We start from the raw sequence: 24,313 nt of genomic DNA, 5'->3' as shown, positions 1-24,313 counted from the left end.
TAATTTTTGCCACAACGTGAAAGATGATAAATTGATTGTGCCAACTTAGAGTCTAAGGAATTAATTTTTCTGTCATTTCAAACATCTTGAAAATACTAGTTGTCAGTCTAAGACCATTTTTTTCCCACAACTGACTGTAATAACATCTTTGAACTGTCAAGACGCTGTCTCTGAGTGACAGCTGAACTGTGTGTATTTCAAGAAGATCACAAAACAAAGTGCGATGTTTTATCTTACAAGGTGTTTAAAAAATTCAGTGGAAAAGAGACAAATGTGAAAACACAAAATATTCAAATATTTTGATATTTTTTAAAGGTAAGTCACCCCGTTGCATACAGTCTTTTTTATTTGGCACGATGACCCCATCTTACGCTTTCTACATGGGCTTTCATAAACTTAAAAATAAGGGTAATAGGAGATGCTGACTTGAGGTTTGAGTTGGTGGTTTGTATGATAGATTCAAGGGGCCTCCCCTTGGTTATCCTGACATGGGAGATGTGCGTTGGGTTATTTGATGGACTGCCAAAATGCTGTATTGTGATGTAAGATAGACAGGAGATGTTGCCTTTGAGCTGGATTGGGCTTGGGTTGGCTGCAAACACTTCTCCAATATTAATTCTGTGAGTATCGATCTGCAGAACTGCACATGTTTATGTCTGGTAGCACTCCAGCCTGGGTGTGGTGTTTTACATGTATGAACTGCAAAGTCCATGGCATAGGAATGAGAGATGGAGGACATCCAAATGGATTTCAGGATGAGGAGGAAGTGACAGGGCTGAGCTCTGAAGGCCAGAAGACTTTTATGAAGGTTAAGATCAAGGAATGTTTATAACTAAAAGCATAGTTGCATTTTCAATCAGAAATATTCTGTTAGACGATGCTAAAATTGTCTTCACCCTAGAGATGCTATTTTAGCCATACTGGGTTGGCTTGTTTTCAGATGAATTGCACAGAAATAGCAAAAATGTAACAGCACAACCATACCAGAGTATCCTATGTAGAAGAAATAAGTAATTCTAGAATTGATTAGAGACAATTAACTTAAACATATTCTTATTTCTCCTAATCAAACCTTACTGCATAAACCCAGAGGAAAGAATCTGCAACTTTTTAGTGAATATTAAGGAGAATGCAGCACCACCAGCAAACATCTGTCATTCTGTAAGGACCACTCACAGCTTAGCACATAGCTGGGGCTAGCAGCCATCTCAGAGGTCGACAAACCCAATGCCCTGCTCAAAGCAGCCGAGTGGAGCAGGTTGGGACTCCTTGAACACCCTCACAATGTTCACGGGTGTGATCTGAAGCAGTGCTGTTTCACTGATTTCTATCACACGTGCTTTGGTTCCACCAAAAGATCTTCACTGCAGGAGCATCCTAAGTGTCTTTGTAGCTCAGCTGATGGGAAAGTTTGCGTTCTTCAGAGCTGATACAGCTCTCATTTGGAGGACCAGTGGTGCCCAGAAATATGATTTAGCAGAGGGTTGTTAGGGTACTATGGTTTGGCTGCAGTTGGACTTGATGATCCTTGAGGTCCCTTCTAACCTGAGTAATTCTATGATTCTCCTTTCAGTGAACTGTAAAGCTGATGTTTCTAATGTTACCCATATTGTAATTAAATGAAGTCATTATTTTGGTTTGAACTTCTGCTCAACAAAATTTGGTGAAGTAATTATAAGTGACATGTGTTATCTTTTGTCACTTATTTTTGAGCTGCTGAGGATGAAAAATAACAAAGTCCTGAATAACTGAGGTATTCTAAACCAAAACACTGCTACGGAGTCCAGACACCAACACAAAGAAATGTTTTTGTAGCACAGAAACCACAGAGAAACCAGCACACCTCTTGCGCTCTTGACGACAGCCTCATGTGCTCCTATGGTCAGCACCAACATGAGCGACAGGGCAAAGATAACACCCCAAACATAAGCAGAACTCCGGATTAAACCCCTGGGAATCGAATCCTAGGTTCAAGACGCCAATAAGCCTGGCCTTTTCTTATCGCTCCTCTGCGGACTCCCCCTCCTGCGAGGCTGGGCGCGCACTCCGCTCACAGAACCATCATGGCGGCCTGAGGCGAACAACCACCCCCCCCCACACCGCCCCACCCAGCTCAGGGATAGCGCGCATGCGCAGCGCAGCGCCGCGTTGGGCGGGCTGCGCGCACGCGCCGGAGGGAGGGGCGTTGCGCGTGCGCGGCGGCGTGCCGGCGCAGCTGGAGGCCTACGGCGGCGCGCAGGCGCATGCGCGGTGGCGCCGCTGTCAGTTCCGGCTGTTTGTTCGGGAAGTGGATCCGGGCCCGCCGCCGTCCCCTCCCCCCTCCTCCCTCCCGCCGCGCTCCCGCCGCTCCCGGCCATGGCCCGGGATTACGATCACCTCTTCAAGCTGCTTATCATCGGTGATAGCGGTGAGGGCTCGCGGCTCGCCCCTCCCCGGCCTTTAGGCAGCGAGGGGCGGGGGCTGCGCGGGCGCGGCGGGGCCTGAGGGGGGCGGCGGGGCGTTGGGGGGGGCGTTGGGGCCGCGCCAGCCGTGCGGGGACCGCGGCGCCCCGCGGCGCCGTGCGGTGAGGATGCGGGATGCTGCGGGGAGCGGGCCGGCCGCGGCCGAGGGTGGGTGAACGTCGGCCGTGCCAGCATCGGTGTGTGGGGCGCGGGGGGGTCTGTGTCTGTCGGGGCCGTGTCTGATTTCCTCCTGACTAAAGGCGTCGGGGCTGCCGGCCCCGGCAGTGCTGCTTCCATTGCAGCAATCGCTGCTTTCTCTTCGTTATTAACTCTTGGTTATTAACCAAACCGTCCCACGGGACCGCCTGGAATCTCGGTTCTGGAGTTCGACACTTCTTTAAATCCTCGGTGAGCTCGAAGCCCTGGTACGTGCACAGGTAGCTGGGAGAGCTGCAGAGAAGGAGTCCTTACACGTTTTGGAAATAAACCATTGAATGCTTCTACTGCACTTTCAGAAACTTCTGGAGGGCTGGCGGCGAGCTCAGGTTGTGCCCAGTGCTTCGTGGGGCTGGGAGATCCCACCCCTCGGTCCCATTCAGTGCTGGTAACCCTCCAGCAGCTCACAGTTACATTTCCATAAACTGGAGGAGATGGCATCCACCCTCTTCTTTTAATAGAGGTGTGGTCCATAAGGCAGCAGGTCCCAGCATGCAGCGTTGCTCGCTCTTGGCAGCTGTCACCTCCAGAAGCTTTTGCTGTATGTAAAAATATTTTATTCTATGCTAAACTGTGTCTGCAAGAAGGAAAAGGCTGTTTTTAAGACAGGAATAGGAAGAAAGGCCTAGGACAATGGAAATGATTTTAAGTTGAGGGAGGGAAGATTTAGGTTGGATGTCAGGGGGAAGTTCTTTACAATGAGAATGGTGAGGTGCTGGAACAGCTGCCCAGAGAGGTTGTGGATGCCCCGTCCCTGGAGGTGTTCAAGGCCAGATTGGATGGGGCCCTGGGCAGCCTGGTCTGGTATTAAATGAGGAGGTTGGTGGCCCTGCATGTGGCAGGGGGGTTGGAGATTCATGATCCTTGAGGTCCCTTCCAACCCTGTCTATTCTGTGATTCTGTGAAAAGCTGAGAGCTTCAGAACAGCTTAAAGCCCTAGGCACTTCTGAGAGCTTGTGGATTATTAAAACCAAATGCTGCATTCTGAGTAAAGCAGTAACGCTGCTGCTTGCTGATGAGTTCCAAACTGTTCAGGCAAGATAAACAGGATAGTGAAAACTCTGAGGAAGGCTTCTTGTCTTGAACAATTAAATGCAGTGTCTTAGCTGAGTTGTACTGAGCAAAGTCCCTGCGCTGCATCCACAGAGGAAAAAAGTGTTGTGAGAATTGTCTGGCTGCATGAGGTTCTCTGTTGCTGTAATTAAATCTCACTGTGTAGTTTAGATATTGATTTTCCTTTTTTCTTTTCTTTTTTTTTTTTTTTTTGCTTACCACAACAGTAAGGCTTTGTCCCTGCTTCCACACATTAGTCTGTTTGCCTTGTTTGTTGGTGTTCAGAAAGGCCTTGTAATAGGAAATGGACTGATACTGGGTGAATGATAATGTTTCATCCACTTTCCTCTGTAAGCAAATTTGTCAAGGGTAGTAGGTTTGTGTGTTTTTAGAACAGGTCATCTGGAGAAGCTGCTGTTAATCTCAGTTGTTCCAAATGTTTAAAAATAACACAGATGATCTGTGCTTTGCATGTGTTACTTCATAACTGCTCAGTAAGATACGGGTTTTAGAAACTGATAGGGCACAGAAATTGGCTTTTAATTTTGATTTTGCCAAGTCAGTAGGCCGTTCTTGTTTTGTTTCGTTTTACTGTCTCCAGCAAGCCAGGAGCCCTGTTATCCTTCTCTGTTCAGATCTTCAAATAACTCTGTGTAGGAAGCAGAGTATGAAGAAGAGTGTGGTTTCTCAGCACTTGCAGCACACAGGTCAGAGGCAGTGTGTGTTCAGTGAGATCGTTGTCATCTGGAGCATAAGGAACTCACTGAGCTCAGGAGGTTCTCTTCTCTGGCAGCCAGCTGAGAGCTGTGGATGAGGTCGAGTCTACGCTGCGGTGCATGGGCTGATGGAGCAGTGGTCATGTGCAGCACATGCAGCTCTGCAGCATAGCTTGGGGCTGGCTGGCCTCTTAACAAAGTGGTGTGGTCTGACACGTCTGTGGGTTCCAGCATCTCTTTTTATTAAGCTGGAGGCGAAGGCGCTTTGATCAGAAAGCAGGGTGCTTGCTGAAGACTTTTATTTTCTTCTTCTTTCTTTTTTAAGCTGACTGGCACTTTGCATGGGCTTAGCTCTTCCTAAATAACCGGTACATTGTTAAGGTTTGGGAGCTGCTCTGCTGCCTTTTTTTGAGCTCTGAGATGTAACTTCAATATATACGCACTATGATTTCGTGGGTTTTTTAATTGCTTTTTTTTTTCTTCTTCTTTTTTTCCCCCCATTAATGGTAAATTATACCTTCTCTGAATTTATGATGACTTAAACTTTTTGCAGATGAGATCTGGTTTCCTGATATAATGGTGATTTTATTTTTCATGGATTTTGTATTATTTTTTTTGTTGTTGATAGCTTCTTCAGATGTGAACAGACAAGAAATATTCATGGAAGCACAGAGTGGTTTGGGTTGGAAGGAACCTTTAAGATCATCCAGTTCCAACTCTGTGCTATAGGCAGGGACACCTCCCACTGACCAAGTTGCTCACAGCCCCATCCAGCCTGGCCTTGAGTGCTTCCAGGGCCTCAGGGCATCCACAGCTTCTCTGTGCAACGTGTTCCAGTGTATCACCACCCTCAACTTCTATATGTGTGTGTATATTTTTATATATATGTAGGAGTTCTATATAGCCTTTACATCTCCCTTTAGAACACTAATGTTAGGAAGAACTCTCAAGTTATACATCATCAAAATAATTAGCTTAAATAACTTCTACCTGAAAAGATTTGATAGATAATCACCCTGGTGAGCTTGAATTTCCTCCTCATGCTGTAGCAGGTTTTTTTTTGGGGGGGAAGGAGGAGGAGGGAGGTGGAAGGGACAGCAACAGAAGAGTTGTTATGCAGAGTTAATAACTTTGAGGCATTCTGATCCCCAGATTCCCTTGGCTGGATGTGCAGGAATGAATTTCTCGTGATTCTTGTTTCTAGAACAGTGAGAAATGTTTCCATGCAGCAGGGTGTAATCAGGGTGCAAACAATTGTTTAAGGAAAGCATGTTTGATGCTGAAAGCATGTTGGAAAATGTTTCATGGAACATTTTGGCTAAAGGTACAACTTCAGAAAAGTGTGAGTCCTTCCTGGGAAATGAAGAACGAGCCTTTTTTGGATGCTCCAAAGCAAACAGCTCCTCTGTTTGGCTCAGGGTTCAGTTAAACTGTGGCCATGATAACATAAGCTTTATAGTACCAAACCCTGGTCTGATTATCTAAGTAGTCCAAATTCCACTGCTGTTCAGCACAGCACAGATGAATGGGAGGTAGGGAGCAATATAAGCCTGATGTGCAAGTGGAATTCAACAGAGGAGTTTAGAGTAGCATTCTGAGCACTTGTTAATTAGCAGGATGTCCTCATTTTTGGACCTTTCCTGAGCAAATGTAAACCAATGGATCGTAAAATTGCTTTTGGTCATTAGACTCTGGAGACTTCTTCGAACTGTGGTCTGCAACTCATTCTAAAAATACTGTTTTGAGCTTGCTGAGGTCTGGAGAAATGAGGGGACACAGAACCCGTAGCAACCCTGTGCTTCCACAAAAAAGATACCACATCTTGGAGTAACTGCAGTGTGCTACTTGACAGCTGATCAAATCCTCAAGAGCAGTTCTGAGGTGACTGCTCAAGGGGGATGGTGCAAACATATCTGAGAAAAGATTTGACTTAAAAAAGGAAATGCAGAGAGTGGTTAAAATACTGTTATGTTACCTGACATCCAAGATGACTGCATTGAAGGTTCTTGATGTCTTTATTTGTCATAGGTGTGGGCAAGAGCAGCTTGCTGTTGCGTTTTGCAGATAACACGTTCTCAGGTGAGTATTTTGTTGGCTTGGATAAGTGAAATGGTCAAGGTTTGCTCCAGTCCTCCTGGCTGGCAAGGAGCTGTTGTGCTGCCTTTGCATGCTGGTAGCTGTACTGGGGATGCGTTGTTTCTAGCTCTGCTTCTTTTGCTACAGGTCTATATCCTGTTTGATCTTCTCTTATCACTGAAAGTACCACAGTATTTAAATACTGCCATGGTTCCAGAAATAGCTTGGGTGTTTTAGCTTAATCAGTGCTCTGTGCAGACTTCCCATTGGCCCTTTGGGATTTAGGCTGATTGACTATTGTAGCTCAGTCACTCACATTTGTGACATAACTAATTTATTGGGAGGAAACTCTTAGAACAGACTGTTTTAAAATAAGCAATTGCATTAGCATTTGAGGAAAAGCTTTGTCTCGGAATTTTTCACAAAGAATGCCTGCATGGTTACTTAAGATATTTGGGTGCATACCCTTGGCTGCCAATAGAAGAATAATTTTTCAACGCTTAAATTTTTTAGGATGGCATGGAAGATGTGGTTTTATGGCTAGAAAAAAAAATCTATTGGCTGTGGATAAAAATATACAAATCAGCAGAACCTGAGAGGGCATTTTAAAAGATGAGCAGATGGGGGGAAAAGTTGTCCTCCTGCCCACTCTGAGAGCTGCTGCCAAATAGGAGCCAGAAGCATGTTTTGAGATATACAAAATAAACAAGACTTACGTTCTCACTTATCCTTTCAGGCAGCTACATTACCACAATTGGAGTGGATTTTAAAATCCGGACAGTTGAGATCAATGGAGAGAAAGTGAAGCTACAGATCTGGGACACAGCTGGACAAGAGCGCTTCCGAACTATCACATCAACGTGAGTGGAATCGTGGCTTACAGCTTGGTGTACAGAACTTGTAGTGTGGATGTTTTAATGTTGCAGTTGATCAGCTAATGATGGCTTTGCTGTGTGTGTAGTGGGACTTCTCTCAGCTGGTTTAGGGCAGATGGGGTGGTGTCACTCGGGATAAGTTTGAGATTTCAGATTTCTTCAACATTCTTGGTATTTCCGTGATGGCTTTGTCTTACTCCTCTGCTTTTAGTTCTCAAAGCACAGTTATTTCACTGGTTTTCATATGCTAGAAAACTTATCTTGAAAGCCTGCCCAGGAAGATCATCTCCTGGTTGAAAGTGCTGCAGAGTGTGGGTACAAATTCTCTGCGTTGTATAACTGAGTAGCTTTGAGGACTAAGAATGGGGTCTCTCTCTTCTAGAACAAATGCATTTTAGAGGCTATCTTTGTGTTGAGTTCTGTGGAAGCAGACACCCACACGAAGTTAACCTTTTCCTTGGTTTGGGTTCAGTTTCATGCTCATTGTCCTTTTGAACAGTGTGTGCACAGCTTTTCCTGTTCCTGGACAAACCACACCCAGAGCTGCAGCAGTGGGAACTAAGAATAAAATGCATTTGTAAACGGATTGCAGTAAACTCCCCCCTGGCCTGGGGGGAGTAGGAAGAAATGTACTTGAAAGTGGAACTTTCGTTTCCTTTGAGTATTAAAAAATATATATATATTCTTGAAAGACTCAGGTATTTCACTTCGTCTTTCATGTCTGACTTCTTTTTTTGGCTGCATTTTGAGAGGAGGATCATTTTCAGCTGGTGGATTGATTAAATTATTCAGGCATAAAAACTGGGATTGCTTGGATCTATGATTCTTGAACAGCTAGAAATGGCAAAATTGGGCATGTATGCCCTCCCACCCCTTTTCCTCTGCACTTCTGTACAGATACTACTGGATTACTTCCATTGTTTCCTAAACGTTTAGCTAGAAAAAACTCTGTTACCTTTTGTAGGGTTCCTGTGTGTGACATCACTTCTTGTTTCAGCTCTGCAGCAGCTTGGGGCAGGAAGCAGTGAGGGGAGGGCAGCAAAGCACTACTGCAGCTTCTATCAGCTGTGCACGCAGGGCAGGCCATGCCCCAATTAGTGCTGAGTCAGCAGAGGGCCTTCCTGTTTTCAGATTCCCTGACACAATTCAGAGCTGTGTTAATGAGCGTTGGTTCATGGGGCTGAGGGGCTGATGCCAGCTAGTTTAAAAAGCCATGGCATCCGGCACTGAATGGGGAATACCAGGAAAAGAGGCTTCCTTTTGTGAACAGGAATAGCTGCAGGTCCGACTTTGCAGAGTATTTTATGGATTTTTTTTTTTCTTCAATTGCAGTAGAAAATGGACAAGCTGAAGGGATTGGAGGCAGTTGTGCCATGACCTGTTTGAACTTGGTGCTTCCTTTATTTTGCACTGCTTTTCACCAGAACAAGTACAAGTCATGCTCTCGGGGAAGTGAAGGCTGCAGCCTTCCTGCCCTAATGTTGGTAAAGCAGCTGCAGAATCTTGTGTGGCAGGGAAGGAAGATTTGAACTTTGTGCAGCTGTAAGCAGAGAAGTTCCTCTGTTGGAGTGCATTTGTGCTGTTGAGGAAAACACTTTGACAATGCTGATTACATTGTCGTGAGGGCTTCTCTTGCTGCTGGGTGGGCTGCTGTGACTGTGTAGCCTTCCCTGGTATTTTCCCAGAGGCACTCTTGACCTCAATGTATCACCTGTGAAAACAATACATCACAAGATTCTGATTTTGGAAAGGGTTTTTTCTCTCTCTGCTTATTGGCAAAGTAATACAGTAACTGATTTGCCGAGGCCAAACTGAGCCCCAAGCAAATAGAGTTATGATGTTAGTATTTATGAAAGGCTTGGCTGACCGCATCATGGGTGGGGTGCAGGCCTGCTGTCAACAGAGTGATGTAAAGTCTTTGTTACAATGACTATTCAGATTGAGGCTAAGGATATAAAATGTGCTCCTTCAGTGTTACTGTAGGTTGGAAGTGCCTTTGCACTTAGAGATTTCTGTTGAGCCACCAGGCAAGCAAGGCAGAAATTAGAGTCCACTTGGTAATTGTAGTAATAAGTTGGAAGTGCTGCAATTTAGATTTAGGATTGCAAAGTCGCTGAGACAGTAGGAAGTTAATAGTAAAAAATTGGGAAACATTCTTATATTTGTTTCAATTGTGCTTGACTACAGATGCAGAAACAGAAGAACAAAGTAAAAATGTTAAGGTTAGAAATAATACAGAAATAGATTGAGAGCATTCTGCAGAAACGGAGGAAAGTCAAACTTAAATCAGAATTTCAGACTGAAAATTATAAAAGACAGCCACTGTTTTTACTGCTTATTAAATGTGAAAGAACTGGAATAGCTGCTACGTGGTGGTGGGGGAGGACAAGTTGTATGGATTTGGTTGGTGTAGAACTTCATTCAAACTATAAATCTGATTTAAATTCACCAGGGATGTGCATGCCACGACTGTGTTGTATTAGCAGAAATACTTAAGATGTATGAACAGCTGGGTTCTGTACTTTATTTGCAGTTGGACTGCCCTCACTCTGATTCAGGACTCTGGTTTTAGGTATTAAGTTTTGTGTGATAGTTTGTAGATGTTAGCAGATGAACTTTCTTCCATGCATTTATAAGGAATGTTCATGATAGGGATAAGCTTTCTGAGATGATAGAACTGATATGTGCTGTAAAGCAGATATGGTGACCAAAAGACAACCAAACAGGCCTCTGACAATAGATGTGCTTCCAGGACACACCCAAAAAAGGTGAATATGAAAATAGATAATTAGAACACTCTGGAGGAATGAAAAACAAGGAAATGTCCACAACAAACAAGTGGTATACAAACAGAAATGCTTGATTTAAACCAGTGACTTCTCTTTCAAGTTGGTCAGCTATAGTTATTTACTGATTGATTTCCCTTCACAAAACTAGTTACCAGATTTCCAGATGTTAATCTTTGGAAGTGTTTACTGGAGGAAATTTAAGAGGTATCTTGAGGTAGAGAATGTACCAATGGAGTCAAGATGCTCCCTTATGTTTAGAAAGGTGGTTTTTGAGGACATGAGATGGAAGTGCAGGTGGCTGAAGGATGCTATCAGTTTGATTAACCAGTTCTAAAAGTGTTCTGATTTAAGTCAGCTGTACTAGTAGGTATTGTTTTTAAGGCAGTTTTTTATAATTCTGTAGGTAAAACAAGCTGCTTGGGTAACTTTGGCGCTTATTTCAACTTAAATGCTATCATCCTTAATCATTTCCCACACCAGAGCTACAGTTTAAAGCCTCTCTATCTAGGTAGGTTTTCCAGTTGCATGGAAGATAGTTGTGTACTACCAAGCATCCAACTGCACAGACATGTGGAAATAGCTTAGGTCTTTCAACAAAATGGAATGATTTCTTGCACACTCTAAAAACAAATAACTCTTCTATAACTTTTCATTTGCTGTATTTTGTTAACGTGTTTGTCACTGGGACCAGCAGATACTGACTCTTACAAGGTCTGTGGAAGCTACCATCAGTTATTTAGTCCTTCAACTGGACACTGAAATTGAGAACTTCATTTCTCTTCTGCTCTCATTCTTGCAGTATCCATCTTCCATGAGATGTGGATGGGAAGATGCTAAGGCATTCTTTCTCTAGTGCCAAAGCCTAAACTACCTCTTGGTTGCCAAAAGCACAAAACCTACACATACTTACCCTTGAATGCTGGAAGCCCCATCTGTTCTCTACTCACCAAAGCCTACAACTTCTTATAAAAGCAATTCTGCACTGCATCATTCTGAAATTTGAAATATGGAGCAGGATAAACCAGATTTTGTCTTTTTTAGTGCTGTCCTGCTCTTGGGTTTGAAGCATCTTTGCTGTACTTGTTAAGCTTAAAATGTTATCTAGGACACAAGGATGTATCTAAAAATTAGAGAAAATAGCATGGCTAGCTTTTCTTTAAAAAAAAAAAAAAAATCACAAAACCTGTGTATTTTTAAGGCTTAGGAGTTAGAGAATAAAAGGTAGTCATAGTCTTATCTCTTGAGCTGCTAAAAGGTAATGTCAGCCAATGAAGAAAATGGCATTTTAGTATAAATGAGGGGTTGGCAACCTTTCTAGAAGGATGCGCCAGGCAAATCTCTCTTCCAAAAATAGAAGCAATGTATGCTGATAGGAACTCAGCAGCAGTCAGGGGGTGCTGTCTTGCACAAAGGAAGACATTTCTGATGGGGTGGCTGGCAATATTAGAGCTTTGTAGCAGGAGATCCCAGTTCCTGCAGAGCTTTGAATGTCACTGTGGTCTGTGCTTCGTGGCCCAGCCCACAGCTCTCACCTCTAAAAGCAAATGACTGTGTGCTGACAGTGTGTCAGGATGGGGACCTATATGTGCAGGGTGCATGTTATCCTATTCCCCAACACCATATGCTTTTGCTTAGAAGAAAACTTGGGTGCGTAGGCAAGGTAGGAGCTGCAGGATGCTGCCTCCATTGAATCTCTGGTCTGGATGACAGGGATACAAGGCATGGTTTTGTGATGTGCCCCACAGAATGAAGCAGCTCTGTGTAGGTGTAACTGAACCATTGCTTTTCTGTAAAGGCTGAGCGTTGTCTTTGTGAACACGATGCTCAGTGTTAGAAAGGAAGTGGTAGGCTGGCCTCAGAGGTGCTGAATTAAAAGTCTATGAAGGGATAAGGGCGAGTTTGAAGTTTATACATATTGAAATCTAGTGTTTTGATAGGATCAAGTCTTTCCCTTTCTGATACTGTCACATATAACAGTACTGGCAGGAGGCTTTGCATGTGCGGACTCAAGCTGTAGAATGCTTTTTTCTCTAAGGGGAATAAATTTGTAACCAAGTAAAGCACAAATGTGGTGCTGTAACGAGTTTTCAGGTGTTAAAGGAACTGGCTGAGAATGGACTAGAATATGAGATAGTTCAGGGCCTCTTTCTTACTGGCTGTAAATAATTCTCACCTGAGTTCTTGCCAAGGAACGTGGATGTGCACTCATAGATGTCTGGTAAAGCATAGCATGGGAGGAGTGTTTGGCTGTCTTCTGAAAACACCCAGGTGAGCCAGAGGAATGGGTTCTACTCCTGTAGAGTATGCATCTCATCACAGAGAAGTGTTGATGTGCCATGACTATCACTGCAAAGACATTAGATTGGAGTTGGGGGGGTGAGATGCACTCTGTATATGATGTGTGCCTATCTTTGGCATATCTTTGATGTTTCACAAAGGTGGATGGAGTGACCTCCACCATCCATTCTTCTACAGAAGGCAGAGGTGAGGAAGAGGTGATGGCTTACTCAAGTGTATCAGCAGCAGAAGTGAGGCAACACTGAGTTCTTCTAAAAGGCAGCACATTTGGATTAGATTAAACAATTTTGAATTTCAAAAAGGAGTTTTAAGAAATTATCAGAACCAGGGTGATCACATCTAAAGTGCAGCAGAAGGGAGACTGCTGCAATAAGTGTTTGTGGTACAGCTCCAGAAACACTCCCACAATTTAAAGGAAATTCCTCAGGCTTGTTATGCATTTGTTTAATTAAATTAATTAAAGGTTTTAATATTGATCATAAGAAAGAAGGTGAATGAGGAAGAAATAAAGCTACTTGAAATATGAAAACTGGATACTGGTGAAGGCCTGCTGTCAGCAGTTTTAATTACTTTTTTTTTTTGTCAGAGCTGCCAAATTTGCAGTAAAGAAAATACCTGGTAGTCCTGGGAATGTAGCTGGAAACTGAGGAGGTCCAGCTTGCTTTACATAGCTTGTTGTGGTGTGCTTACTGCCTGCCTTCAGCAGCTTTGTGAAGGTGATAACACTGGAACTTGAATTTGGCCTTTTTAATTTTTGTATCATTATTACTTATTTCTTAAAGGCGCTGATGGCCCGGGATTAATAGGAATAAACCAAAGCAAAGCTTATTTTTAATGGCTGGAGGTAGCAGAACGCACTGAATGTGCATATGGAGTAGATCTGCTGAGTAGGAAGGTGCGATTGGAGCACAGTTGTTCAACAGGACAGAAATTTTTGTGAGCTCAAGAGAACTGTGGCTGGGGGTTGAGTATATTTGGAGATTTTAATCTGGAAGTAATCTTTCATCGATAACGAAATTACTGCAGGGAGTTGATGCGGCCGATGGAGCGCTAAGGTTCACCACACAGCCAGTTCTGAGGGCGTGCTGGGAGCACTGCTGCCTTTTGCTCACATTGCCAGAAGACACTGTCATCTTTGAGGGTTTTGGCAGCGTGAACAAGGGAGTCAGCAACAGACTTTGGGCTTTGAAATCTGTTAGCATGGACTAAATGAGCAGGGAATTCTAGATCTAGAGGAATAGCTTGTGGCAAAGCTGTTACAGAAGAATTAAATGACTCCCATTAGTAAGGAAATTGCTTGCCAGTGTGACTCCCATCTACAAGAAGGGTCGTAAGGAGGAACTACAGGCATGTCAGCCTGACCTCAGTGCCGGGAAAAGTTATGGAGCAGATCATCTTGAGGGAGCTCACACACATGGCATATGCTGGACAACCCAGAGGTCAGGCCTAGCCAGCATGGGTTTGTGAAAGGCAGGACCTGCTTGACCAACCTGATGTCCTTCTGTGATCAAGTGACCCACCTGGTGGATGAGGGGATGGCTGATGTAGTCTACCTAGACTTCAGCAACACCTTCAGCACTGTCTCCCACAGTATTCTGGAGTCTGTGGCTTGCACAGATGTACTCTTTGCTGGCTAAATATTGGTGATAGGTGGATGGTGGAACTAGATGATCTTAGAAGTCTTTTCCAACCTCAATGATTGTATGAAATGGGGACATTTGATTGCCTTAACTTGGGATTTGTTATCAATCTTGTCAAAGCTAAGTACAAGAGCTGAGAAGGTGATACATAACTTGAATTAACATTTGTCGTCTTTTTCTGCTCCTTAGGTATTACAGAGGAACACATGGAGTCATTGTTGTCTATGATGTAACCAGTGCAGAATCTTTTGTGAATGTAAAACGGTGGTTGCATGAAATTAATCAAAATTGTGATGATGTCTGCCGGATACTAGGTAAGTTATTCATCACAGATTTAAAGCATCTTAGTTAGTGGACTGACCTGCCAAAGTACTATGCTGACTTTTTCCTTTCTTTTTTTTAGTGGGGAATAAGAATGATGACCCAGAGAGAAAAGTAGTAGAAACAGAAGATGCCTATAAATTTGCTGGGCAGATGGAGATCCAATTGTTTGAGACCAGCGCCAAAGAAAATATTAATGTGGAAGAGGTAATATAATATGCAGAGCAGAGTATGGAAAATAATTACTTGGAGATTTTGGCTTGGGAAAAAGAAAGAATTACATTATTTCTGTTGAGGAAGAAAGATAAAATGCTTCACCCAAATTGCATGTGAATAGGTAGTATGACAAGAGACAGTTGAGTGCATTTGGAAGAGGTTGAGAAGTGAAATGAAGACCTCACTGCGTTTTTACCAGCTTTACAGCACTAACATACTAGGCTTGTTCTCAAGAAAGATGTCTCAATGGGGAGGATGCTTATAGAAGGTAGAACTGCTCAGTCTTTACTCTAGGCTTCAGTTGCCAAACTTACCTGTTTTTATGTATTGGTTTGGGAAAGGGGATAGAAGCATTACAGATGTAGCTTGGAAATGACTCTGGAGGATACTCGATATGAGCTTGGCATGTTCTGGTAGGTTGGGGAAGATCTCTGAACCATTACTAAAAAATTTAAGAGTGGACACTTTTTTTTTTTAAAAGCAACTCCCTAATGACTAGCCTTAGTTCCTAGGTGGTCTGATCTTGCTTGTTTCTCTTGCAGATGTTTAATTGCATTACAGAGCTAGTTCTGCGAGCAAAGAAAGAAAACTTAGCAAAGCAGCAACAGCAGCAACAGAATGATGTGGTGAAGCTAACGAAGAACAGTAAAAGGAAGAAGCGGTGCTGCTAATGCCCTTCCCCTGCTGCAGAGACTCTGCTCTGACAGATCAGCCCTTCCAGCTAGACTCGGGCAATTCCACTGGGACAGGCTTTGGGAGGACTTTCTCAGTTTTGTGCCGTTATTTAAAGATTATTTTTTTTCTCCATGTTTTCTATCAAGAGGCGCTGGCACCTTACCACTTCAGTGCCAAGAAAGTATCGGATGGAATCTTGCCCCTCTCTCCTCCCCTGCTCATTCCAGTGCGCCTTGTAGACAAGAAAGGACGTTGCCTACCAAGTGGACTAATTAACCCAAGAGTTTGTATATAATGTATATTGCGTTAACCAGCCTCGCCTCCCTGTTGTTGCTTTGGCTTATGCCTTCTTAATGTCAACCAATCATGGACTGCAGAGTTCACCTTTTTAATGAAATAGTACCAAGTTCTTAATTCGAGTTGGCCTCAGGCTGGCAGCAACTGCTTCCTGGGGCCTCTGGCTTCACTTCTGTTGGGCTCCAGGCTGGCAACTGGTGCCCCTGGGGCCTATGGCTTCACTTAGAGTTCCAGGCTTTTACTTGGGGCTCTGGCTTTCTTTTTCTAGGTACCGGGATTGCAGGTGTTGTTGCTGAAGCCTGGGGTTTCACTTCTCAAGCCCCTGGGCTGGCAGCTGGTGCTGCTGCTGGGGCCTTGAATTTCAGTTTGCCATGATCCGGGTTTTTGGCTGGGTCCTTGGGTTTCATCTTCATGTGCTGCAGCCCAGCTGTACCCGTGCTCTCCTTCCATTTGTATCAACATACTGAAAAAAAAAAACCAGCCTGCAGAAGTGGGATTTATTTGGATAAAACTTTTTTTTTTTTTAAGGGTGAAATTAAACTCCTTTGACCTCTGCTTCTGGTTCTGCCACGGTCCTAAGTAAGGGTCCATTTCTTTTGAGAACAAAAATCATGTCGTTCTGCCAAAAAAAAAAAAAACAACAATACCCCTTTTTCCTCATCGTCCCATCAACAAATAGGAGATCTGAACATGAATGTGAATTTTGGTGGCTGAATTTTGGAGCTGTGTTTTTCAGTGAGAAAAGGCATGAAAAGAAATCTAGCCATTCTGGATTGATGTCTGAAAATGAAAGCTGCTGCAGGATCATTCCCAGGACTCTTCTATTAGAAAGGAGGACTGCTCTTTAATGTAAGAAAATGGAAAACTTGCTTGGAGGATCACCTTTGAAAACAAACTGGTCTTGCTGTGCCCAGTGATGTTTCCCTTGCCCATGTTGGCTTTTCTGGGAAAACAGTGGCTCAGTCTGTTGCCCTGGATAGATATAGTTAAAGGGGGAGAGATTGTGTAACTGAAGTATTAGATTTCTGGGCTGAATGTACGTGCTCAGCACCTGAATAATTGCCTAAATAATAATTAAGAATTTTCTTTAAGATGACGAAAGGGCATGGAAGATATGACTTCCTTTAAGATCTTGAAGGCAGACTTACTCCATTTGCAGGGAGCCCAATGGAATTGCTGACTTTGGTTTGGTAGGATGTGGTTCACTGATGTCCATGAGCTCTGGATCAGCCCTCCTCTCTCCCTTCCTCCCCCTTCCCCCAGGAGAGGCTAAAATTTAGTCACTTATTTTGCCTGTTTTTTTTTTTTTGTTTTTTTTTTTAGATTTTTACGGGTTGTGGTAAGAGCCCCAGTCATACAATCACATCACAATCAATCACTTTGGAGACTTTTTTTTTTAAAAAATGCAAACAATGAATGTGTAAACACATTTTTAATCAGTTCAGGTGCTGGGAGTACATTTCCAGCTGCCTTCACCCATCTGTTTTCTTCACATATCTTGTATTGGTAACCCAAGAAAGAGTTGGGATGACGTTGCTAGCGTGAGCTCTGATGATGGTTAGACTCAAGCAGCTGTGGAAAGGGGCAGCTTAAGTTGCACCAGGTGTCATTCTGTATGCTTTCTCATGTTGAATGTGGTGTATGCACAAGGAAGGAGCTCTGTCAGTCCTCAAAGCCTTCCTGTTGAAATGAAGCTGTCCTGTGATGGTTACCACTTTCTAATGAAAGGGTCCAACTGTGTTTCTTTTGGGCTCTTGTGGTAGCAAGTGTGCAGATCCAGGAAGGAGCAACTTCTTACAGGCTGAAGTAAAGAAATGTCTGAAATGACTGGAACTGATGCAATAAAATGAGGAAATGGTGCACCCAAACCTGGAGTGTTCTCTTATGTGGAAAGATTGGTTCTCTTTGAGTCCAGGTCTTTGTGGCCACAGTTTGAACTCTGCCAATCCAGGTGTCCAACTTCCTGAAGTGGGATTTTTTTCCTAATACTGGCTGTAGAGGAGTGGTTATATCTGCTCTTGTCACTGACTGTTCAATTGGAAGGGGTGGGGACTGCATCTCTAGTGGTGTGCTGATGTGAAGTTTCCTAAATGTTGAGCAATGGAATGTCTAACTGGATTGCTAGGATTATTTCTGTAATGAAAGTTTCTAATTATGCTTTTTAAATAATTTTAAAAAACTAAAAATAAAGGTTACAAGCTGCCAAATCTTTTTTGAGGCTTTGTTTCCTCTGCTGTCCATCATCTGGAGGTGGAGGGTGGCAAGCCAGGGCTGAGCCCTTCTGCTGAATGTGGAGGGGATTTCTTTCTGGGGAAGGAGGTACTGATGAAATAACAATTAATATGTATCTGTCTAGGAGCTATACAGCTGACATTGTGCAGGTTGCCAGTTTACACAAGCAGGCTATTGAAGGCAGGTCCTCGTTCCTGGAGAAGTGTTATGGAAACACTCCCAAGTGTTATGGAAAGATGCCTTTTTTCCTGCCTGCCTTGTTCAGGTATGACTGTTGATGGGAGAATCTTCAGGACATGCAGATGGCCTGAGCTGCAACTGGGGCACGTGGGACGTGTCTCATTGTTCATTTGAGATTTATCTAAACTTGTTAAAGTTTGAATGCCCCTCCATGTAAAGGCCCCTAAAAGGATACAGATGGCTGGATGGTGGAGGAGACTTGAATTTGCCTGTTTTCCTGTGCAGCAGGAGGTGTAAATGCCTCAAATATTCCTTCTCCAGCCTTGTTCTCTGCAGAACACATGCAAGTGCTGTCTGGATGAATTTCTTGGGATGATGAGGTGCTAAAGATGCTGCTAGGTGCTAAGATGCTTCTGCAGGTGGGCAGGATAAGCAGTGACTTGAGAGCTGAGACAGTATATAAATGGTCTGTTTTATTCTGAAGAGAACTATTTACAAAAGAAGAGCGTTTTTTTACTAAAAATATGCCTTTATAGATTTTCATAATATGTATCTTATAAAAACCATACATTTATTTACATTGCTGCTACATACAAAAATTACAGCACTGTGGTTTATGTACATATCTATAGATACATTCTTTCTGCTTGTCCCTGCTGTGTGCTTTTCCCTTTCAATCTGAGGGAACGGTTACTGCAGCACCCAGACGCTTCCTTTCTTGGCTTTTGGTTACAACAATCTTGCTTTTTATAGCCGAGTGGGGAGTGGAGAGTTTGCCTGCTGCAGAGGCATATCTGGAATTTACCATTCTAAGTAGGACAAGTGCATAGAGCTATAAAGTCCTTGTGCATGCAGCACTGCCTCTAACCTCACTTCTTGCTGCTCTGTGCAAAATTTTTCTGTTGTCATTAATTGATTTAGCATTCATCTTGATGGCAAGTTGCTGATCTAAGTTTGAATTAACATAAAGTGCTAGTGACTTGCCTTTCATTTACATATTCCTTGTTTACTGTTGCTTCCCTTGCAGAGTTTACTAAAGGGAGAATCATCCCTTTTCCCTTATGCTAACACAGAAAATATTTGCCCAGTCACCTGTTGCTCAACTGTGGGAAAGTTCTTTGCAACCTTAATCTCAGCAGGTGTCTTCTCCATGTGCAAAACTTGAACAGTGACTGTGCAGCACTACTGGATTATTTACCATCATCTCAGAAGGGTGAGTGTTGTATTTAGAGCTGCTGATCCCACTTGATAAGTCTGCTTTGGGATCCTGAGTGCCTGCTGGATTAATGCACTTCCTCCATTCCATTCACTGGAGCTGATGTTTTCTTTATGCCATGTGTATCCTAAAATATAGACTATCACAAGTGGAGCATCTTCTAACCCAGCCCTGCAAGGACAGTTCCAGGTTCCTGGCCTCTACAGAAAGGGATGAGTGCTTCAATGACAGTTCAAGGTGAAATAGTTGGGACCTTAAAACACAACATGACATACAAGAATGTGAAGGACTGAGTAAGTTTTCAAAAAAAAAAACAACAAAAACGAAACAAAGCTTAGCTGCTATGTTAAGGCAGTTTCTGTTCCTATTGAGTAGCAGCTCAGCACAAGGAGGTCTCCTTTGGTCTGTTGTCCAGTTCGTTAAACACAATTCTCTTGTATTTCTGGGTTTAGTAGTGCAACTAAGTCTTTAGGATTAAGGGGTTAGTTTGAAGAAACCATACCCAACTGGCACCTTGGAACGCGCTGTCTTTCCTTTTGCATTCTCTTCCATCACTGCTATTAAATAAATAAAATTGCAATGGGATTAAGGTAGGTTTCTCCTTTAAACGCAGAGATGTGCTGTGCATTTCAATTGCCTACCCCTGCAACCAAATGAGTCACTTTCCTCTCAGCAAATGTGTAGCAGAAGGCACCTTTCTTCGTCTCGTTACTGCATCTTCATTGGGTAACTGAAGGTCCTTTACTTAGGATTGCATACAGACAGACAGATATCTTCAAGGGGGTAAGGTCCCACTCAGCTGCTCAGCACGTGGTCTGCAGAGAGCTGCTGGGGCCCGGGAGGTGATTGCTGATAGCAGAATAAGGAGCTGTGAGGACTGAGATGTTCACATGACTCCCAAAAATACGCAGTGTCATTTTCAAAGAATTGCTGTGTAAGACAACTGCTCGCAGGTATCGCTGGCGTCCATCCATCCATGCCTAGTCCTGCAGGTATCAGTTTCTTAATGCACATGGGCATGAGCGGGTCCTGACAGCAGGAGATGCTGAGCACGTGCTTCATGTCTCTGTCCTATGGGGAGTCATAATGTAGGTATGATGGGAGGATGAGGGTTTTCTGTCCTGAGAGCACTCTTGGCACTGCACGGAGTCCCTTCCCTTAACTTGCACTAGTGGATACAAGCAGATGCTCAGCAGGAGGAGACATTTGGTTTCCTTTCCTGCTGATGAGGCTCCAGGCTCCCTTCCCTGTTAGCATCAAACGATGTTGATGGTGCTTTAATTATTTCTTGGGTAGGACCTGGAATCCAGGTTTCATTGCTTTCAGGTAAATGAGTTTTACCACTCATCCTTCTACATCCCCAAGAGCGCTTTGCTCTTTGCAGAGCTGACCTGATGTTTACTGACTTTGTACCAGCGTGGCAGCTCCGTGCTAATAAGGAAACGTGGGGATGCTCAAATCTTTGTAGGCAGAAAGGATATTTCTACTGAGGTATTATATATGCTCAATGCAACAAATAAATACATTAAACAACAACCCACCAACCTCTTACCTGCTTCTAAGGAGGAGGTGTTGGATAGCTAATTCTAGCAGCAAACCTGTGACTGTAAATATGGAGCAGGGGTTGGCAGCTCCCCCTAAGAAGGTGTTTTAGCACCTGGGCAGAGCTGTATGTGTTCCATCTCCTGTAGGACAGTGTAGGCAGGAGCCTCCTCGAAGCAGCAGGGAAACAAATTGGGGTCTGTGGGCATTGTGAGCTGGGAGAACATGTGAAAATCGTGTGATGGAGGCAGGACAGCTCTGAGCTTGGCCTGGCTGCCTCGCTGTCTCGTGAAGGCAGACTCTATTAAAGGGAAGAGCTCTAAGGTGCCCATCGGGTGCATAGGGAAATGTATTGCAGGGTTTCCAGCACCACTGTGTGCATACACCAAAAACGATGTTTTCCTTCTTGTCAGTCAAGCCTTGGTTGCAGCAAAGCAGGATTTGATCACCTTTGGTTAAGAGGAGATCTGGCTGCCTGCTTGCTGAGGGGCTGAGTGGGAAATGAGCTGTAGACAGAACAAATACACATCATTTCCATCAGGCCACAGCTAATGGTACTGCAGGGGGCAAGGAGCATGCTGCAGGATCCCCAGAGCTCTGCAGATGCCCTAATTGCCTGAGGCTTTAGCAAAGGTAGGTGCCTGTGTGTTTTCTAAGGATCACATCTGCCAGCCTAGCATTGGTAAGTCTTTGATTTCATTATGGACAGGATCTCAATGAGTTGTTGGGCTTTTTTGGGTGGGAGGCTATCCTGTTACAATAACAGGTTTCTCACTCGTTTTGGGAGGGATACATGGCTTTGGGGGAAAGGTGTGTGACGTGCTGAAGTTCCACATCTACCTTTGACCTTTGGAGGCCCCAGGACTGAACACCCACAACGTTATTCAGTTTGTAATCTGTTGCAGATGGACAATAGGGAATGGGGAGAAGTCCTTAACGTTTTTGCACACCTGCAGACTCTGCAACTCTTCTAACAGGCTGAAGAAGACACAGACTTACAACTGCCCTGACCTGCAAGGAGCCTGGGTTCCCAGCGAGGGTGAGCAGCTCCACAGAGCCACGGGCATGGACAGTGCCCAGGTAGGATGTGCAGTGAGGGTTCATCTTCTCAAAACATGGCAATGCTGCAGCCAGAGCAGCTCTGCTCCCATTGGGATGGATGAAGGACATCAGTTGCCAGGCCTGGAGGGCTGTATGAGGGACTCCTCTCTTCTCTTGCGTTGGGCTCTCTTCTTCCCCCTGCACTCGCTGTGATGGCAGTTCCCAATCCCCCATGCTGCTTTGTCTTGGGGCTGCTTATTTCCTTCTCCAGCATCAGAATGCTTTTAAGACAATCAATCAGATTATTCTTCACAGCAGAAACTAAACTGTATCAAAGCGCCTAAAATATACCCTGAAGTTCATCGCTTCACTTGAAGAATAAGAAAAGTTGCTTTCCATCAGTAGCACAATGTCAATTTGCAAATTTCCAATTTATGTAAACATTTGGTTCAGACCAGGTGCGGCGTTAAATAGTGCAGAGTCTCAAGGTTAACTCCTTTGCCCCTTCTTATTCCTGGTGGATCAGCGCTGGGTCCATCAGCAAGCTGGGCAGCTGCCCTCTCCCCACCTCGAAGCAAGAATGGTTGGAGAAGTTTCTCTTTTTCAAGTTAGTTTTTCTTGAAAAAGGAAAAGAGACGGTGCCCTTCTGCCCCACTGGGCTCATCCCCCTGCGGCTCTGGCCGGAGCACAGGGGAGGGTCTGGCACTCTGCTTTGCGACGTAGCCACTGGAGAAGGAATAAGCAAGCTGGCTCCATTCCTTCGGGTGTTTGTCCATCAGCTGCTGGTCAATGACCCTGTGCATGTCATCCTGCAGCAGAGGGAGAGGAGATGGGCGTTAGAGGCAGCTGATGCTCAAGGGGAGCTTGTGTGAGGATGTGGGTGTGAAACGTGCTGCAATGAGATGGAGAAGGGATGATGACAAGCGTGGGGACAGCCCCAGCTCCCTGCCCAGCAGCAGGCTCAGCCCCAGTTTCCACTGTGAGGTTTTCTAGTGAGTGAGAAGGTAACTCGCATTGCCTGGGGGATGAATTGCTTGAGCAGGCTTGCAAACCAGGGAATGGCAGGGCTGTCCTGCAGCCCCACTGAAGGGCCTTCCTGGGGGAAGGTGCTCCCAAGAGCAGAGGGACTGGGGTCAGGCATAGGCTCACAAAAACCCCATGTGGATCTTGTCACTTTGGTGCTCATCCCTTAGCCCCAGCTCCTTCCCAGTGGTGCTGGCAGAGCGATGGGAGCTCTCTGACTGACTGCTTGGCACCAAGCACCAGAGATGCTGTGGTTTAATCCATGTTTGCAGCAGAGTGAAGTTGCTCCACACAAGGCAGTCAGCTATGCTGCTGCTAATGACACGTACTGATGTGTTCCTTGAAAACCTGGCTGCCAAGCTGACAAAATCTTAAACTTTCAGATACATTATTTCTGCTGTAACTGTGTATTTAAGCTGAAGATTAGCGAAAATCTATGTATGCAGACTATCCCCATGGGAGATATCACTTATTGTCCGGTGTTTTGGTCCCTGATTAGGACTGAGGGTGCTGGCTGGTGAGAACAAAGTTATCTGTGCAGACTGCAGGATGAGAAGTGCCATTTTTGAGGCTCTGCGCACAGGGCAGGGCTCAATTGTGTTTTTTGGGGTACCCATGGACCCCACCAGTTGGGAGGGTTGGAAGAGTCTCAGCAGTTGCTGATGTTATGGACCTAGAAGTGATGGTACACAGCCTCTGCTGGGAGAAATCTTCAGGTGGAGTCTGGGTGACCTGGATGGCCACCAAAGGCCATTGCCTGTGGCCGTAGTGGGCTCAGGTGACCTCCCAGCCCTGCTTCTCCTTGGGACAGCATGGAAGATGGGGCTGCTCAGGGCATTGTGTGCTGGTACCCATAGCCAAGGGCTACTTGGGATCCTTGTTTTAGGGACACCAGGGAGCTGAAATCACTGTGACACAAGGTTTTTGTTGTTTGTCTTTTTGGGTTTTTGTTTTGAGCAGCTAGATGCTTCTCCATCTGGGAAGCTGCAACATGACTGGTGTTGAACTGGTATACACCTCTCTTTACCACTTTTCTCCCTTCCTTTACTGTTCCAATCTCAGTTTCCCACCTGGATTTAGACATCAGGCTTGGTGCTGCTTGTAGCTGGGCTATTTGACAGCCTGGGGAAAGCAGTGTCCTCTCTGCCAGCCCTGGGACCCACAAGTGGGGCTCAGAGGGAAGAAGAAGACATGGGAAAATGCCACTTCCAGGAGGGAAAAGGATTGAGCCATGGCCAGGACCTGAATTTAGTATTTGGGGTATCTCTAGAAAGCACAAGGGTGCAGAGCTAAGTAGACAGGGGAATCTTTGGACTGGAAAGGGAAGAGGCAGAGGGAGAGTTGAAGAGGTTAAGGTAAACATCAACGTTAATGGTTTCCAGAGGTGAAGCTGCCATGTAGAAATTTATAGCAGTTGGATTTGGAAAGCAACTCTACTATCATATGAGATGGACATCCAGCATGGC

General features: G+C 44.5%; 2 protein-coding genes across 6 annotated transcripts in view; one reads left to right on the top strand and one right to left on the bottom strand.

Annotated features, from left to right (window-relative positions):
* The first annotated feature begins 2,251 nt into the window (after positions 1-2,251).
* Positions 2,252-17,820, top strand: RAB35 (RAB35, member RAS oncogene family). 3 transcript variants are annotated; one of them, XM_031592220.2, is made up of 6 exons: positions 2,252-2,407; positions 6,455-6,505; positions 7,239-7,362; positions 14,294-14,418; positions 14,508-14,632; positions 15,184-17,820. In XM_031592220.2, exons 1-6 carry the CDS (start codon positions 2,356-2,358, stop codon positions 15,310-15,312), a joined length of 606 nt encoding a protein of 201 aa, XP_031448080.1. In that variant the 5' UTR covers positions 2,252-2,355; the 3' UTR covers positions 15,313-17,820. The 3 variants fall into 3 exon arrangements, with proteins under 3 accessions (XP_031448080.1, XP_031448078.1, XP_031448077.1); XM_031592218.2 differs by lacking the exon at positions 2,252-2,407 and adding an exon at positions 2,505-2,609; XM_031592217.2 differs by lacking the exon at positions 2,252-2,407 and adding an exon at positions 2,636-3,198.
* A 98-nt stretch (positions 17,821-17,918) lies between these two features.
* The window catches only part of BICDL1 (BICD family like cargo adaptor 1), a 46,072-nt gene continuing 39,677 nt past the window's right edge, over positions 17,919-24,313 (bottom strand). For 2 of the 3 annotated variants that reach the window (XM_031592216.2, XM_090152655.1), the window contains one exon: positions 17,919-22,633. In XM_031592216.2, coding sequence (XP_031448076.2) covers positions 22,433-22,633 — 201 coding nt within the window. In that variant the 3' untranslated portion in view covers positions 17,919-22,432. The remainder of the gene's footprint in view (positions 22,634-24,313) is intronic. The other variant, XR_016472088.1, reaches the window with a different exon arrangement.

This window comes from Phasianus colchicus, chromosome 18, assembly GCF_987193195.1.
Source record: "Phasianus colchicus chromosome 18, bPhaCol1.hap1.1, whole genome shotgun sequence".
NCBI classification, from domain to species: Eukaryota; Metazoa; Chordata; class Aves; order Galliformes; family Phasianidae; genus Phasianus; species Phasianus colchicus.
This window is presented reverse-complemented; position numbering and strand designations above follow the sequence as displayed.

What these genes read in the sequence shown, in the direction of transcription:
- RAB35 (XM_031592220.2), top strand. Translation starts at nt 2,356, where the DNA reads ATGGCCCGGGATTACGATCACCTCTTCAAGCTGCTTATCATCGGTGAT. An exon ending in TGCAGATAACACGTTCTCAG is followed by an intron (nt 6,506 to 7,238) that starts GTGAGTATTTTG and finishes TTATCCTTTCAG; the next exon opens with GCAGCTACATTACCACAATT. An exon ending in TTCCGAACTATCACATCAAC is followed by an intron (nt 7,363 to 14,293) that starts GTGAGTGGAATC and finishes TCTGCTCCTTAG; the next exon opens with GTATTACAGAGGAACACATG.